This window comes from Protomyctophum parallelum (assembly GCF_964188405.1).
Source record: "Protomyctophum parallelum genome assembly, chromosome: 1".
NCBI classification, from domain to species: Eukaryota; Metazoa; Chordata; class Actinopteri; order Myctophiformes; family Myctophidae; genus Protomyctophum; species Protomyctophum parallelum.
This window is the reverse complement of record NC_139697.1, coordinates 86,095,623-86,114,246: the sequence shown is the minus strand read 5'-3', so window position 1 is coordinate 86,114,246 and position 18,624 is coordinate 86,095,623. Positions and strand designations below refer to the sequence as shown.

At 44.7% G+C, this 18,624-nt stretch overlaps 1 protein-coding gene across 1 annotated transcript; it reads right to left on the bottom strand.

The window, feature by feature from the left end:
• Window positions 1-4,563: 4,563 nt before the first annotated feature.
• Window positions 4,564-8,777, bottom strand: rnft1 (ring finger protein, transmembrane 1). The gene is made up of 9 exons (XM_083770225.1): window positions 8,610-8,777; window positions 7,142-7,587; window positions 6,982-7,058; window positions 6,758-6,858; window positions 6,481-6,634; window positions 6,179-6,337; window positions 6,024-6,089; window positions 5,815-5,916; window positions 4,564-5,696 (listed from the first exon to the last, which is right to left on the bottom strand). The coding sequence occupies exons 1-9, from the start codon at window positions 8,633-8,635 to the stop codon at window positions 5,562-5,564; spliced, it is 1,266 nt and encodes a 421-aa protein (XP_083626351.1). The 5' UTR covers window positions 8,636-8,777; the 3' UTR covers window positions 4,564-5,561.
• Window positions 8,778-18,624: the final 9,847 nt, after the last annotated feature.

Sequence of the window (18,624 nt, the reverse complement as noted above, 5' to 3'; positions counted from 1 at the left end):
AGCAAGCCTGTCTGTAAGTACTATTAAGTAAGGTTTTTTTCTTGAATGTAAACTGACTAAATGCCTTTTTGGAGTGTCACTCTGTCACATTAGTTCTGATGATTCCTGCAGTGTTGGGGCTTTATTTTTGGTTAGGAGACCAACAATGCACATGGCCAAATTCCTAACACTGCCTTTTATAGAATCCGGAAACATAATTTGTTTTATGTGCTCTTGTGATTTGGGTAGGCTTAGAGTGCTTTGACAGTGGACCTCACAGCATATGATTTGACGGACCCCGACACATGGTGCATACTTTTGTTAGACATACTAACAGTCTGACAGGCATTAGTTCGACAACACCGTCGCTCCAGACATGTGCTGCAGGTTACAACTAATCCGTGCTGCGGTTAAAACTCACCCGTTTTCCTGTGAGGTTAGGTTTTAGTTAGGGTGTCGGACTCATGACTGTTGGTAGAATTCTAGAGTAGGCTAGGCCCAAACCAGATCACACTGGTCAATTTGGAATGAAAATTGGGCTATTCTACGTGTGGAAAGCCTGGTGACGAAAGATAAGCCAGCATGAGGTTGTGATACAGTGGTATAGGCTTACACGTTAATGCCTAAATGAAACGCACACGTTCACCTGTCAAAATGTGTCCTGCGAGAAGGGTCTAGATACATATCTCAGATGTGTGGGGATGTGTACTACATCGTATTGTCTGTAAACTATATGCTATATGAGCTGGAGTCAGGCCATTGCACCCTCTAACCTGCAAGCAGCTGTACTCCATGTAGCTAATGTTTGTTGAATGCAGTATTGCAGCTATCAAACTTAAATTTCAAGGACCCCACAATGCAACTCTCAAGTAAGGGTCGATTTGGAACCGCCTCACGGAACCCAGAGGGTCCTTGGACCCCACTTTGAGAACCACTGCAGTATCAGACTCGATCATATGGTGTTGATCACATTATTAAATATTAATTTATGTGACAGTTCTATAAACATTAAATAAAAATGGGCTTACGATAGGGTAGCCATTATTACTCACCAAGTATGTGTCTAATTCATCAACTAAAATCACTTTAAAGATTGAGTGCTGTGATTTTTGTACTTTTTCTGTTTTGTATGTGGAGTTAACATTACTTAATAGACCCCCAGGTGTGGTTAGAATATTCAAATATGTCTTGAATTGTGTATTTGAATTGAGTCAAAAGGCCCAAACGAAAATACGCCATTTTTGTGACATATTCATAATCCTATCCCCTCCCCATTATCATACAACAGCTGTGGGCGAGGCTTCAGTTCAGGCGGGTGGTGCTAAGGTGAAAACCAGGTATAATTAATGAACTGGTGCGTGTGGCCACATAAAAACATAATTTTAACACTTTCTGTAGACTTGAAAATAAAATCTTAATATAACCATGATGATCATGTTTTAGGTTGGGGAAATCAGAGCACTCCATCTTTAAAGAAACCAGGCCTTTCTTCCTTAACTAATTAGTTGTTACATAGCAACACTACATAACACTTATATGGATGTGATTAGTCTAACAACTAATTTTGTTGACGTGACAACCTACTAGCCCAGTGCTTGTGGAAGCATTTTGATATATTTATGGAATGTTTTGTATAATTCAGTTAAGGCTACAGGTATTTACTGGTTTTCTAATGGTTCCAGTGAATCTAATGCAAGTCTGTGCTGTTAGCTAGATTGTTGGAAATGTGTTTCCCCTTTAAACAGCAACAGCTGGATTATGTTCAAGTCTTCAAGAGTAATCACTCCTGTACTCTTCACTTGAGTACGACTGGTGATTTCTTATATATATTTAAGTGCCATTCTCTTTCCATTGCGTCAGGCACACTATGCAAATTAAGTATTTATTGTGTACTCCGTTGTAGACCATGCAGATATGAATCTGTCATTCATGTTTGAGATGGGTTTTCTTTTTGGTGAAATAAGCATGTATGCGGTTTTTATTTACAGCTAACATCTCTCAAAGTTACCTCAAATGCAGCTTTTTGTTTTATTTAAGTTGTGGATATCATCCCACATGTCTTAAAATATGTATTGTGGCGCATAGAGTAGCTAGGGAAATGTTCAGACAAAAACCATTTTGCATTTTCTTTGTTCAACACTTGCTTGTTTGCAGTGCTAGAAATATGGGTAGCATATTATGTGTGTGTGTGTGTGCCCGCGTGCTTGAGAGGGGAGGGGGGGGGGGGGGGGGAGAGATCACAGCTTGTGTGTGTGTGTATATACTGTAGATGTGTATGGAATGCTTTGAAACTCATTCTGATGATGTGCAGTTTGATGCTCTTCCAATTGATTGTGATGTGAGTGGAGCTGTTCCTGCGAATACCAAACGAGTCGCCCCTTTACCAACTCGCCCCGGGCGTACAGCCGGCGGAACTGCGCAGCCTGGTATTCCTAAAGTAACCTAAGTAAATTATGCTTAAATTCCTAACCTTAACCTGAACTATGCCTAAACTTAACCCCAGTAAAACTATGCCTAACCCTAAACTTATTTCTAACCTTATTCTCAGTAAAACAAAATAAAGAATACAAGAACTGTCGGACCGAGCGGTCGGCGTAGAAATCGAGGGGCGAGATGGTTTAGGGGGGACCGTACCTGATACCGTTCCTGTAGTGTTTCTTATAGTGGAGTCCAGAGAAGCTCATGGCAGTGCATCTCCATGAAGATGGTTTGATTTCACTGTTATCTGGTATCACAATGAGTGAATGTCTATTGCAAAATGTCTGTCTTAAGAGGCAACCTCAGTCGATATCTGGTCTATTCAGAGGTGCAATATTCAACATTAAACACGCAAGTATGTCAAATATCTGCATTGAATATAATGGATATTGTTAAAATCTGTGGGCATTGAGGAATATTTGAAAGTATTTTTCAGCCCGTCAATTCCATGAGATTCTGAATGGTGAAATGGTATGTATCATGTACATAATGATAATGAAATAAATCTTAATTTTTCCAATAAAGTGAAGTCTTAATCTTTTTATTCTGTGGATCAGAGAAATGATCAAGAGAAGGAAACTGATTAAAAATAACTTTGAATGATTATAACCTGATACGTTGGATACAAACTATTTAGTTGAAAATAGTGAAGAAACATGAAGATACCGCCAGCAGGAACAACAGCCATGTCCCATTTGTTCAACAGGGCAGGCTGGTGCAGTGAGGTGTCTCAGTCTGTACTGTGAGTATTTTCCGATTACATGGGTTTGGTCATATTGTGACAGTCTGTCAGGCATCAGATCTTGTCAAAACTCTCCACCCAATATGACTACAGTGTGTTACAGACAGAACATTATGCTGCCTGAAAATCTATTTCCTGACACAAATGTAATTGTCTCCACCAGGCCGAAGGCATGTGGGGAGAGTATGTTTTGCACTCCGTCCGTCCGTGTGTCCGTCCGTCCGTCCGTGAGCAGCTAATCTCGGCCACCGTTAACCCGATCGATGCCAATTTTTGCACACACACTCCCTGGATGCCAACGATGAACCTCTGCCCCAAACTTTCCACAACGGCCTGTTATAGCGCCACCAGGAGGCCGCTTTGTGCAAAACAAGTTTTTGCACAGTACACCTACAGATTTTGTCCAAACATCACGCAAATTGGTACACAGTCTCTCTAGAGCCATTCAACGAAACCGGTCTTTCAGATTTCTCACACTCCATCCTGATTGGTTAAGATTGGCTTCCAAAATTCACAGGAGTGCTCAGTTTCAAACAAAATGCTGCAAATCATGAGCACATCGCGTGATTTCCGTGAAATTGTGCACCCACATTCCCACTAGGCCGAGGACGAAATGCCACATGAACAATTTCAACTCAGACTCAAGGTGGCGCTATAACTGGCCGAAAAGTGTTTTTACCTCTAACTGCACGATCTGTGGATAACTTTGTATGCCAACTCCCTAGAGGCCAAGGAAAAACCTTTGCCTGGAATTTTTCACATCTGCTCTTTATAGCGCCACCAGGAGGCCGACATATGTAAAACACATTTTCTATTATTACTCCTTCAGATTTTATCCAAATTTCACGCAAATCGGTATACACTATCTCCATAGTCATGTGATCAACACGGAGCGGCACCATTTCCCATCTTCCATCCTGATTGGCTAAGATTGGCTTCCAAAGCTCACACGATTCGTCCATTTCGAAAAAAGGCCACAAATCACAAACACAGTGTGCAATTTCCGTTAAATTATACACGCACATTTTCACTAGGCCGAGGACGACATGCCACAATTTTTTCCTCAAAATCAGCCTCACGGTGGCGCTATAACAGGCCAATTCCTGTTTTTAGCTATAACTGCATCGATCTGTATACAACTTATGTATGCACACATGGAAAAACATTGTACCTGCATCCCTCCAACACGAACCTCCGGCCCAAATCTTCAACAGCCTGTTATAGCGCCACCATGAGGCCACAACCTGACCTGCCCTGGTGGAGACCTGTGCCGATTGGCACTTTGTCTAGTTTTAGCTATGTTTCTAAAGCATAAAAATGTAAGTCCATAGTGTTAACCTACAGTAATAAGTCACAGAACTAAATCAACTGTACAACTTTATTCAGATTGGTCAAAACAAGAAGCTGGAAAACATGTTAATTTCAGTACATTTACAATAATAAAATATACTTGTCCCATTCTTTGGTTTTACAAAAAGGTTACACCACCTCTATAAAAATAATTTGTGCTGTGCTGTCGATTTCTCACAATTATAGTTTTCAGTCAAGAAAATAATTATGTATTAGCCTATACCCAAAAGGCTAGAAGCAAAACTACAATGAAGGGAAAATTATGTTCACTGCTTACCATGTTTTTTATGCCCATCGTCATATTCATTGCACCCTATCCCAACAGCAGCCTGACATTAATGTCACTGGTTACTACTATATATATATGAAAAGCTTCACAGCTTCATGAAAGCCCTGCAGTAAGCTTACTTCCATTCAGCCTGGTATTTTTCACATCTATGCTGACAAATACATTTTGAATAAAGGTAAGTAAACAAGTCTTTCATTTGGAAGGTTTTGGTGTAAAGATATATTTTTTCTAATTTACAAAAATACAACAAACTCAGTCAAAAAAAATGTCTGTCGTCCACTATGTGGCATAACTCAGTTGTGATGAAATATTTAAGTAATTCATTAATTTGATATATTTCTCGTGTCAATATTTACAAGTAAAATAAACTTGTCCTCCTGCCCCATGATGCCATTTTCAATTTGTTCACCTATTGACAAAAGTTGAACAAATGCACTATGATAAAATAAAAGGAAAATGACGGCAAAGGCGGGGAGCATGCAGAAATATAAACTTGAGGTCTCTGTCAAAGTGAGAAATAGGATCTTACCAAGGTGCAAGATATTACGGTATGCCCTTATTGACCCTCACCAGTAGAGGGCACAGCCCTTAATGAATGTACTGTAGGAACAGTGTGGTCAACATTACAAATCAACTATTATTGCGCACACCATGAAATGGTTATGGACAGTATCACACATCCAAGAAAGTTTGATTTTAAAATCTCTCCGTCTTGTCCTACAGTCAATAGATTTGCAGGTGGGGTGATGTGGCACCGTCCCTCCATTTGTAGACCTTCTCTGTGATGACCGTCCGACAGAGGGGACAGCTCTTCTCACGGTTAAACCACAAAGCGATGCATTCATCACAGAATATATGCTAGAAAGCAAAGATAGAAGCCACTTAGTATTTATTATGATTATGAAGACACAGACATGTTTGGTATTGTGTGTATAGATATGACATTAGCTCTGTGTAAGCTCCACATAGATTCTACCTGACAGAGGAGGTTCCGAGGCTCCCGGTACTCTCCCTGGCAGATGGGGCAGATGTCCCCAGCGTCAATGCATTGACTCCTGGTAGCTGCTGTGCCCGATTGCTGGTAAACAAAAAATACAACAAACCAGAAGAGACAAATACTTAAATGGCTGGATGGATATTCCAAACTTTGGACAGTTTCAAGTAATTTACTGAGCAGCACTATACCTCGCCTTTGAGAAATAACCTCACAGTTTTCACCAAAGGTCCCCACTGTCCATAGAGTGCTAAGAGCTGCAGGCGAGAAAATCCAAGTCAGATTAGAGGGCAGATTTTTCTTTGAGGATGACAGAAACTTCAGTGGCCATGTAATCCAGTGTTACCTTGAGTATGAGGTAGACCAGAGCCAGTAGGACGCCTAGTGTGAGTCCTGTGGTGTCGTCCACCTCCTGATAGGTGACCAGGTAGCGGAACCACAGCGGTACAGGAGCCATGGCCTGGTAGACCTGCCCTAGCTCCTCTGTCAGCATCAGCCACCGCCCCTGGACCCAAAACACAAACAAAGACATCCAAATCAGCTGACACAAATAGATCCAAATCAGCTGACCTACTGTATAGGTATAATTATGCACGTTTTCATCGGGAGTGACACCTTTTTGAAAGGGAACCTTTCTTACAAGCTTACCTGTGTTCTGTACGTCACCAGTGAGGAGGGCAGCAGCAAAATAAGGCACTTCATTCCCATGATGAGGAACTTAATTATAAAGTTGCTGATGCCAACTGTCCACAGAACCTCCCAGAATCCCAGAGGCTCAATGGTGGGGGCGAGGAAGATGAGGCTACGTTGAGGGAAAGAATAACGGAGGAAGATACTTTTAGCTCCACGTTCTCAATCAAAGCGTATTAAGACCACGAACTACTATCTATGATGTTCCACAGTTCTGTGCAGAGATTTGTCTCACCAGTGGTAAAGTGTCTCAGTGTAAAAGGTGTAGTAAAGGAGGAGTGTGGATGAGGTCAGGAAAAATAGCAGCCATAGACACTGCAGCTTGGAGCTCCGGTCCTGCTGACACAGAGAAATCAGGAGACACTCAAAAATAAATACATGAAAGTAAAATTGGTGTACACACAGCTGTAAATATATGCTATTACTGTATAAAATTGAAGTGCATTTCCCTCTACTTGCCTGAAGAAAGACTTGAGTTTGAATGTTTTTGTTTACATACAGAAACGTTGTGAAGAGGCCAATCCCAACTGCAAGACCTGTGAACACAGGAGGGTGAGCCATGGCATGTTGCCTTTGCATTGACATCTTTAAAAGTGGCACTTGATGTTCTCATACTTACCAAGTGCATGTTGGATGACCAGTTTAGCACACAGGATAATTAGGAAAGGAAGGCTCTTTTGGATCCAGCGGAAGAGGTAGCGCAGCTCAGTGAAAGAGGTGCTTGGTTCTCCTGACTCTGGATCAGCGTCAGGTGGCTCTGTCGCTGGTTCTGCATGCGAGTGCTGCTGGGGGCGACTATGTCCATGTGCGTGAGAGTGGCTATGGGAGTTGGCTCTGGATCTCCTGGAAGACGCCCCTCCGCTGGACTCTGCAGGGCCACCAGCCATGGGTACCCGCACCTCGCCTGTGTCGGGTGCAGTGACACCTCCGGTGGCTGGTGCCCTGGTAAGCTCTGGCTGCAGAGTCAGGCACAGACCGTTTACCGCATGCGAGTCCTGGTCATTTGAATTTGGCTGCATTACAGTTGGCGACTCCCTCGGTTTTAATGATCTACTGGAATCAATCCTTTAACAAATGAAAGAGGGTGTGGAGAAAAACACAATAAAGATAACTGAATTATAAAAATAGTGAGTGTCACCACATGATGAATGTTAAAGATGAACAAGTACTAACTTATGTATTAGATTTCAATATTTCTGCCAAAATATTCAAATGCCTTTGACAAGAGTTGACCCCAAGTCGCAGCAGGGCCACTACGAATGCCCGAGATTTCTCCAAATGCTTGACTCTGTTAGCCAATCACTGAATTCATAATGGCCGCTGCTATCAATAACACCTGGCGCATATTGATCTACGTTGCTTGATTTTTGTAAACAAACACATTATGTAATTTACAGCTAATGAGCTAAACACTACAGTACGAATCAAGAATGTTTTTTAAACCCTTTTGAAGCGAGAAATGGACAATATGTAGCCATGAGTCAATAGAATATTGATTCTATTTTATCAATACTTCCCGTTGGCACTGGACGCACCTGGCATACATAATGGACTACTTTCATTACCCGGCCGTAAGCAATGATAATCCTTTTCAAATCAATCGAATCGTTTTGATGGTACTTTTGAGTCAATTTATTTTCTTCAATAAGAAGCCGTGTATGTGGGATAAATTATTGTTGAGAAATAGCTGGGTTAATTTCTCAATATCTACTTGATTATGCCTTGCGCATTGCATGGCTATACACTGTATGTATGGTATGATCATACAACCAACTAAATACCATAGTCCATTGTTTTCCATTTGTTTACAGACGTATCCATGGTACATTCAAACTAAAGTCACGTAGTTCGTAGCATGTTCTATAGCTGTCTTTATCTTTATTAACGATCGTTAAATGTCTTAATCTCATCTGCGCATATATTAAACGCTATTAATCTGAGGACGGCAACTCAAACAACAGGCCATAGACTATACATTATTTAATTCAGTCGTCACAGAACAATCCCTGAAAACAGATGACTGAGTGCCTGACTGACAGGCTAGCTGCTACGCTACCATTAGCAGGAAGTGCACTCGCTCATTTTACCTGTCATTCTGCGCCCGGAGTTTCATGGTAAATTGCTGTTACCCATCTATAAAAAAATACGAAATTACAAAACTAAGCATAAACTAATTTAATGAAAAGAAAACTAACTCGTTAGCTTGCTGGCTATGTCATAAGCTTATCGGTCAGAGACATTTTAAAACGTCAGCAGGCGTCACTTCTTCTTTGGATTTCGCTTGAAGTCTAAGGTTTGACATTACTGCCATCTATTGGCAACATTAAGTCCCTAGAATAAAAACATGACTTATTTTCAGATGGCATGCAAGCAAACTAGCAAAGTTCATCCAATTCATTGTACGTATGAAGAAGTCACTGCATGCTTTGCAACGCAATAACCCCAGCAGCAACACCAGGCAAGCTGATAAAGTTTGCTCGAACAAATAGGCCTAAAGCCAGGAAGTTTGTTTGAGTTGAAGTGATCTCTGGTCAATGACAATTAATATCCTGTTATCTGAAGCATGTTCTTCCATGATCTGTTTCAAATCTACAATATATAAGACCCTCTTCAGTTCTTGTCTTAGCCATCTGTTTGTTTAAAAAAGTTAATCCTTCATCCTTTACCATGTTCTATCTATATCACAATGCCAAACTGCCCCGCCGATAGGGATGGTTCTGTGCACAGTGGGGTCCTGACGTTTATTTATATTGTCTTGGTGCTATGTTTTGCTGTGCTATGTTTTTGTTGTTGTGGGTGTTTGAACAGACCTGTGATGACGAATATCCTTCTGGACAATGACGTTTATTATTAATCTTCCCCTCAGAAATCTGCATCTATACAGAACACCAGTGATGAACCAGCTTCCCATAAGCAGCAGCTACCTATAGTACCGACACCGGCAGCATCTAAAAGAATCAAAACGTGAGTTGCTGTTTACCAGTGATAAATGTACTTACAAGGTTTTCCAAAGCAATGGTGAACTGATCCGAGGAATTTGTTTGGTGATAATGTTTTCGGAATCAATGTGGTCAAATATTGCTGGCATTGTGTCTTTGGGGCTGTTTGGAGTTGGCCGCGTAGCCAATTCCCTCCATGCAAAACTCATCTGGTCTGAGAAGGCGGGAAGGGGATTTTGGGGCACATACATTCATATTGCTGAATAAAGCCCCCCTTCTTTAAAGGAGAATTCCATGCTAGAATGCTTTCTTATCTTTCTTACCTTTCTTTGTAGTTGTTACGTCCCCACCAAAGAGGTCCAGGTGTTTTTTTGTGCAAAAACTCCTTATTGGCTATTTTCCCTACCATAAGCCCTCAATGAATTGCATTGCATTGAATGGGAATTGAATGGGGCTATGGGGTGTTATGCTAGTTCGCTTATTTCCATCGAAAGAAGTAGTAAAGTGTGCCGCTTGGGATATTATTTACATTATGAAGAGAGGATATATACAAATAAATTATAATTTTGAGCAATGGAAATAAGCGAATTAGCACAACACCCCATAGCCCCATTCAATTCCCATTCAATTCAATGCAATTCATTTAGGGCTTATGGTAGGGGAAATAGCCAATAAAGAGCTTTTGCACAAAATAACACCTGGACCTCTTTGGTGGGGACGTAACAACTACAAAGAAAGGTAAGAAAGCCTTTTAGTATGGAATTCTCCTTTAACTGTTGCTTTCGGAATTTGTATGGTCAAATAGTGCTGGTATACTGCTGGCATCATGTCTTTGTAAACTGTTATAAAGAGTTACATTTAAATTAAAAAAGAAGGATATGTACGTATATAAGGGGTGGGGATGTGGGGTTAGCCTGGTAAACCGCCTGGTTGTGAAATTCAATTTAATTTGCAATGGGGGTGGCGGGGGGTTACCAGCTAGGGTGGGGTGGGGTAGGCTTTGGCTATTTACAGTGACCAGTTCCGAATTTCAGCCACCTGTAAGTGCTCTTTTAGAGATGTTTTGAAGGAGAGTAGGGATTTACACTCCTTTATAAATGTTCCACATTTTTGTGACATAACGGAGAACAAATTTAACCCCTTGTTTGAGCCAAATCTGAGTTGAACGTGATTTGTGGAGCTCCACCTGGTGAAGTAGTTGGTAAATGATGCATTTATATAGTGCCGCTTTACATGCATTACATATACCCATTCACACACACACACACACACACACACACACACACACACACACACACACACACACACACACACACACACACACACACACACACACACACACACACACACACACACACACAGTCACACACACACACACACACACACACACACACACACACACACACACACACACACACACACACACACACACACACCAATGCCGGAGGAAACCATGCAAGGCACCAACCTGCACATCAGGACAGGGGTTCAGTGTCTTGCTCAAGGACACTTCAACACTAACTTCAAAGTTCAAGGTTTGCTGATTGTTAGCCTTCTTGAAGACAATAAAGTACAGCATGAGCCAGTTGTCAATGACTTCATATCCTGGTGTGACAAGTCATTCTTACAGTTAAATGTGACCAAAACAAAAGACATGATCATCAGCTTTAGAAGGACTCCTCCCAGTCCTGCTCCTACACTCATTAAGGGCACAGAAATTGAAGTTGTAGAGAGCTATAAATACTTTGGTGTCGTTCTTGACAACAGACTCTCATGTTGCCTCTACATCAAAAAAAGTCCAGCAGCGTCTTTTTTTTCTGAGGAAAATGCGTTATGTTTTTAATGTCTCGTCTGTAATGATGACTCTTTTTCTATAGAAGTTTTATTGAATCTGTTCTCATGTTTTGTATGGTTGCTTGGTACGGTAATCTGACCCTGGCAAACAAGAACAGGCTCAGCAACCTTGTCAAAGTGGCCAGTAAGATTTCTGGGAGAACCCAAGCCCAACTCATAGAACTGTACAAGAGGCAGATGCTTAAGAGAGCCTCCTCCCTCCTGGAGGTATCAGATCACCCACTTCGGTCTGAGTTTGAACTGTTGCCTTCAGGTCGTCGGCTGAGGGTGCCCACTACAAAGACTAATCGGTTCAAACTATCCTTTGTCCCGGCTGCTATTCAACTGCTGAACAGCAGATAGCACTTTATTCTTGCCTCTTTGCACATACTGCCCACTAATGCACTTTTGCTGGCTTTGCTACTATTGAATATCATGAATTATCTGTCTCTAGTGCCCTGTTCTTAGATCTTAGTCTTGTATTGAATGTTGTTTATTGTGTGTATTTTTTTACTATGATCTGGCTGCAAACCAATTTCCCGCAAGGGACAATAAAGCTAACCTTGAACCTTGAACCCCACGCCATCCCAGCCTAGAAAAAATGAGCAGGGGTGAAATGGGTTGGAGATGTAAGGCCAAGCAGTAGCCTGACCAGTTTGTTTGGGGATGTGAGGAGATTTGTTTTTAAGGCCTTTGTGGTACATGAAGTGCATGCATAGTTGTCTCTGTGAAAAGACAAGACATCATGAACCTATACCCTTCTGTCTCTCTTTGCATGACTGCAACAACAGCTACAGCACTAACAGGTCATCAATATCCATTAGTGGCTCTGATGCATTGAGCGTGCAGTGTCCATCATTCTTTAATAGGTGGTTTAAATAAAGAACCTAACTAAGAGGATAAGTATGTACTGTAATTATTAAGTGGATAACTTAAAGATATCACAGTGAGGAGACAGGAGAAAGATTACAGGCGGATGGCATTATTCTGACCAGCTTTCCAGTCGGCATCGTCATAAACGGTCCATTACCGGATGGTGTTTGTCCCTAATCCTTTCTGCCCTCCTCAAGCACCTGCTGTCAGCATCCTGCAAGGACGGGAGAGAGCAGCACACTTCCAAGTCTACGTTTGAGAATGTTTTAATGACATCTCATTTGATCTGATTGCACCAAAGATGTGTTGTTTTCTCTAATGTACTGTAGGTCTTGCCTTATTTCCCTTGACGGGACATGAACATGCAGTGCAGAATTGCTCAGCCATCAGAGCTGAAAGGAGGCTAATGTGTAATGGCTGTATGAGTACTCCCCAGCTCCCTCCCTCCCTATGCCCTGTAATTGTGTTATTTCACCAGTGAATTGTCAGTGGACTTGTACGCCCAGTCAAGACATGGGCGTGCGGGTCTGCGGAGGGAGGTTAACTTGACATATAAATTGCTATCTGCCAGAGATGAATGGAGCTCGCCATGAGAACAGATGAGCGGAGCAGTGACCTGACATTGCCTCTAACAACCCCCCCCCCCCCCCCCCACACACACACACACACACACACACACACACACACACACACACACACCCCTTTCATCATTCTCATCTCTTCTCCTCGTCACTGCCCAATGCCCACAGTGCCAGCTGCCACTTGCTCTGATGTCTTTACTAAAGCTGCCAAATATTCAATAGTCACAGTGATTTGTAGTGCGTTGCATTTACATCTTACAAACATTCAGGGTGTTAAAGTGTTGGCTTATTTGCAAGATTACAGTTCAAAGTATCTTAAGTGAATTTCATTGCCCTTCAGAGGCAGATTGTACATTCAGGAAACAGCTCATAAACTTCTTGAGAAGGTTGTACACTTGAAGGAAAACATATTTCATTGTGTACTGGTCCAATCGTGATTCCAGCTGTCACTGTTTACAATACATATTGGTCAGACTCTGGGTGGTACTACAATGTAATATCTGTATGGTAAGGTATGTTTTTATGTTTTGGCCTGAGGGTGGGGATATAGAGGAATGGTCATGGGATCCTTAAAAGTTTAATTAAACCTATATACAGTATATTGTGTATATATAGTGTGGGAGGTCGGGTGGGAATCAGGAGTCAGAATGCAGTATCAAGGGTTTGACACACGGTGGCGCCCCTTGTTTTATTTCAGATAATGTCAGACAAAAGTCAATATCACATCAGATTATGCATGAGATAACATTCTTCCTTGAAGTCAGGCCTCCTTGGATTGGATCGTCACTGCAGAGGATGAGAGGGGTGTTAGCAAGCGGTCAGAGCACAAGGTAAGTACAGGGTTGGGGCCTGAGACTCCGGTCTAGGCTATCTACCAACTAGACTTTTCTATAACTTTCCTCTTCTTCTTTTCCAGGGTCCAGAGGGTGCCAGGAGGCTCCCCCGGAGGTAGGTACGATGTTAGGTAGTCTTCTCTATCCACAGGGAGCCAGTGGTACCCACTGGCTGCCTTTGACGTACCTCTACGGCAACCCCAGTATATAGAGAGAAATCAGAGTATAAATGCTTGTGTACCTACCTGTTGGCCGAGCCTAAGGGGCCCTAGGTTACATACTCACCCGGTCCCGAACCAAGTACTTTTACTCTGATTACTCGCCCAAATGTATCCGAGTACTTCTACTCAAAAGTACTCTTCTGTGCCCTGTGGATAGAGAAGACTACCTAACATCGTACCTACCTCCGGGGGAGCCTCCTGGCACCCTCTGGACCCTGCTCTGACCGCTTGCTAACACCCCTCTCATCCTCTGCAGTGACGATCCAATCCAAGGAGGCCTGATTTCAAGGAAGAATGTTATCTCATGCATAATCTGATGTGATAGTGACTTTTGTCTGACATTATCTGAAATAAAACAAGGGGCGCCACCGTGTGTCAAACCCTTGATACTGCATTATGACTCCTGCTTCCCACCCGACCTCCCACATATGGTGGAGAATGTGGGTATTCATCTGATCCAAAACAACCGCCCGAACATGGCTAGCATCGAGCTGGCCGCCCTGCTCAGAAGTCAGACTGAACTACAGAACGCTGTGCGTGAGGTTGTCCGCAGGCTAGACTGGCACGGCGATGCCCTATAGAACCCCCAATGCCATCCTCTCGGCAGATGACGACATTGAGGCGTACCTCGAGCTGTTTGAGTGCACCGCTACCCGGGAGCAGTGGCCCGCTGCCGACTGGGCCGGCATCTTGGCCCCCTACCTCTCTGGAGAGGCTCAACGCGCTTGTCGGGACCTTCCCGCCAGAGACGCCAGAGACTATGAGACGCTTAAGGCCGCCATCTTGTCCACCCTCGGCTACAGCCTGCCAGCCCAGGCCCAGCGGTACCACATGTGGGCCTATCAGCAGACCCAGCCGCCCCGCGCTCAGGTTGCCGACCTCTATCGCCTGACCCAGAGCTGGTTGACCACGGGAGGAGAGACCCCGTGGATCGAGAGATTAGTCATAGACCGGTGTGTCCGTGCCCTGCCATCCGACGCCAAGAAATACGTTGCCCGAGTCAGCCCCACCTCCGTGGACGCGCTGATTGCGCTACTAGAGAACCACCACGTCTGCTCGGACATGCTCCGACAGACCAAGAGTGAACCAGCCCCCAAGACCGATGACCGCCGAGACCGACGCCGCCCACCGGCGCCGATTCCGCCGGCCCCGGCCAAGCCCCGTAGCAACGCCCCCCCCCCCCCCCCCCCCCCGACCGCAGCCAGCGGATCCGCCGGTGCTACGTCTGTAATCGGGAGGACCACCTTTCCTGGGCCTCCCCGGAGCGGCCCCCCGGCCCAGACGTCTCCATGCCCTCCGCGGACAGTATGCGAGGCCCCCGACCCTGCCTCCACACCGGAAGCGAGAGCCGACGACAGACCACCCTCCCCGCCCGCGTCGACGGGACCGACACCCATGCCCTGGTCCGGCAGCATCGTCACTCTGGTCCGGGGTGACCTCGCGTCCGCCCCCGATGGGCCCACCATCCCAGTCACCTGTGTCCATGGAGATGTCAGACGTTACCCCGTCGCCCACGTGACGGTACAGACCCCCCGAGGTGCCGCGCTGGTCTCCGCCGCGCTGGTCCCCGAGCTTTCAGTCCCCCTCCTGATCGGGACGGACTGTCCCCTGTTTGAGAAGTATTGGAACCCTGGCCGACGAGGGCCCCCCAGGACGCGCCGCCGCCGCCGAAGCAACCCCCAACTCATCGCCTGCCCCGCCTTCGGAGACGGGGCCACGTCTGTGAGCAGTGGAGGAGGAAGCCCCCAGCCAGGACCCTGGCCAGAAGAGGCTGAGACCTCTGACGCCGATGAGACGCCGGCCCTCGGTGAAGACCCCTTCCTGGAGTTTCCCCCCCCCCCCCCCCCACCCCAACCTGGCCGGCGCCAGGAGGAATGTGGTGGCCATCGACGGGAAGCTGAACCATGGGGTGAGTGAGAGGCCTTTCCCGCACTTCTTTGTCCGCCATGAGTTACTGTATCGCGCCTGCAAAGACCCCAAAGAGGAGAGGTCATTGAACAGTTACTCGTCCCCAAAACGTACGCGTCTCGAGTAATGTATCTCGCCCACTCCCACCAGTTAGGAGCCCACCTGGCCGTACAAAAAACCTACGACTGGGTCACCGCGCGCTTCTATTGGCCGGGTGTTAAGAAGGCCATTGAGGAGTTTTGCCGCTCCTGTGCCGAGTGTCAGTTAACAGCACCCTGGGGAGTTCCCCATAGCCCGCTAATCCCGATGCCTATCATTGACGTACCGTTTTCCCGTATCGCCATGGACATTGTCGGACCCCTCCCTAAGTCCGCCCGGGGCCACCGGTATATATTAGTCATCATGGATTATGCGACGCGTTATCCGTCATGTGCACCGTGGCTACCTCCCCATGCTCCACCCTCAGGTAGCCTACTGTAGATAGATAGATGTATTTTAGATAATATTACACCTTATACAATTATGAATCAATGCAATGTTAATTAATAATCTGACCTAAATTGCAAGTGATTTCCTTTCATTTACATTATGTCATTGTTGTTATGACAATCATAATGTAATCATGCCTAGCCAGAATAGCCAATACATTGTCCACTAGCACAATACAATGTCCACTAGATGGCGCCTAATGATAGGCAACAACATAGATATATATCTATGGGCAACAAGAGAAGACATTGAACAGAAATTAAACAATTAAAATGCTCCTGTCACCAGGTAGGCTACCGTTACTGTACTGTATTAGGAAACCAGATGGCTGTGTTCACAAATTCATTAAGGTTCATTAATAATACTGTATAACACCGGCGCATGAGGCAGTGCACCGCACAAATAATGTACACAAATGGGATGCATCGATAGTTGATTCTTAAAGAGTGTAATTAGGATATATTGAATCAATCAGTAGACATTGTCCAAATTTGACACTTAATCATTTGACCTTTTCTGAAAATAATCATCTCTGTACCAACTGAGTCAAGCCCAGAGAGCAGAGCAGCCTGATTAATGCGCTGAGTGGAGTATACATCCTGGCCGACACACTCATGGCCACCAAGGTGAAAAGAATCATTCCACAATAACCTCTACATGCCATTGCTTAACTGGAAGCCTGCTGCCCTGCTGCCTGAGCGGCCACTCGCTCACACCGCTCTGTTACATCTCCCCAGTTGTTGTCCTTTTCTCTTTCATCTTAATGGATGGGCTTCTCCCACGGCTGCTGTAGAAAAAAGCAGCCTCGTCGGCCGCAATGTGGCCTCTCAAATGTCAATCTGATCGATGTGTACAGCCCACATCTAGGCTATCGCATTAGTTATGGAGACTCCTTGCCACTCACCGCGGATGCACATCGGCGCTCCCATCTTCTTGTTATAATGGTGTGTGATTGTTTTGTTTTTTGGGGCTACTGCGGCCTGTGTAGGGTATACAAAAAGAAAATCCCTATGAATATTGACACAGCAGTCTTTGGCTCATTTTCATGGTACGGTGACTTTGTTACAATTTCACTGTGACTGACTTGGAACAGCACTGTTTTTCTACCCTTGCGTAGCCAGACAAATCTGCCATTGCAAAAACAATTGCCCATATTGTCTGGCTATGTGAGGCTACTGTTTTTCAACCTCAGGGATTAGCAGTTTAAAGAAAGATTCAAGGATAGGAACTCAAATGAACTTGGATGTGTGCTTCTGTGGCCCTTTATGTAGCACCGTTATATTTTCTATTGATAGTAAGTAATATCTCATATACTGTAGGCCCCTCCTGTTCCCTTGGCCCCTTCTCCTCTCCCCTCTGCTAGCCAGAGGCCAAGTGCCTGGGCTGCCATGCCACTCCTAATAAATCCTCTCTGGGAGCAGCAGAAGCAGCAAGCAAGCCCACATTCTTCAGGAGCCAGTACTTCCACTAATCTGCCCCAGAGAGGGAGCAAAGAGCAACAGTTGGCCTGGCTGGTGGGAGGGAATAGAAGTACGGTGCTCCTCCTGCGTGACGGATGTGATGTGTTTGAGAAACATTTGGCAATGTTGGAATTAGATCCTCCCGACTCTCTCTCTTTCACTGTTCTCTTTACCTCTCCACCTCTCTTTATTTCGTCTATCTTGCACACACTCCCCCCCCCCCCCCCCCCCCACTCCTTTCTTTCTTTCTACCTCTACCCTGCACTGCCTGTCCTAGTTGGGCTGATGTTGGAAAACAGAAGCAGATTTTGGCACATGGCATTTATTTCCTCCGATGTCCCATGCTTCTGCTGGGATCCATGTTCAATGCAGGGGCAGACAGGACCCTACAGTACCTGCCACTTTCACTTTTTCCATGATGCTCTTCATTGTGTGTGTGTGTGTGTGTGTGTGTGTGTGTGTGTGTGTGTGTGTGTGTGTGTGTGTGTGTGTGTGTGTGTGTGTGTGTGTGTGTGTGTGTGTGTGTGTGTGTGTGTGTGTGTGTGTGTGTGTGTGTGTGTGCACACGTGCACGCAATGTGTTTGTTTGAGAGGGGGAGACTCGGAAATACTTTGCAGATGTGTGGAGCAATGTAGCCGTTTGTGTCAGTCAAGGGATTTTCATTGGGGCACAGAAGAGAAGAGAAACCCAGGTTTATATTTTGTCATACAAGGGTAGTGTGCGCCAGAAATGCATGCATTCTGAGCTTGTAGATCTTACATTTTCTGTGTGCAACACAGTCCTACGACGGAGCATTGAGCATATATTGCAGTGTAAATAGCTTTGATAAGTTCCATAAACAGAACAGGATTTGTTGGAAAAACTCATTTGCTCTCCTCATAGAGAACTCTATTGACTGACCGAGGTTCCTGATTAACAGACTGATTGGTTTATTGACCCTGGTCAACAGGTAAGGATTTAGACCA

Excerpts from the sequence above, each read along its gene's own strand:
- rnft1 (XM_083770225.1), bottom strand. The coding sequence starts at position 8,635 with ATGAAACTCCGGGCGCAGAATGACAG. Across the intron at positions 7,588-8,609 it reads CTCCGGGCGCAGAATGACAG|GATTGATTCCAGTAGATCAT; the intron begins GTAAAATGAGCG and ends CATTTGTTAAAG. Across the intron at positions 6,635-6,757 it reads ACTGAGACACTTTACCACTG|CCTCATCTTCCTCGCCCCCA; the intron begins GTGAGACAAATC and ends CCCTCAACGTAG.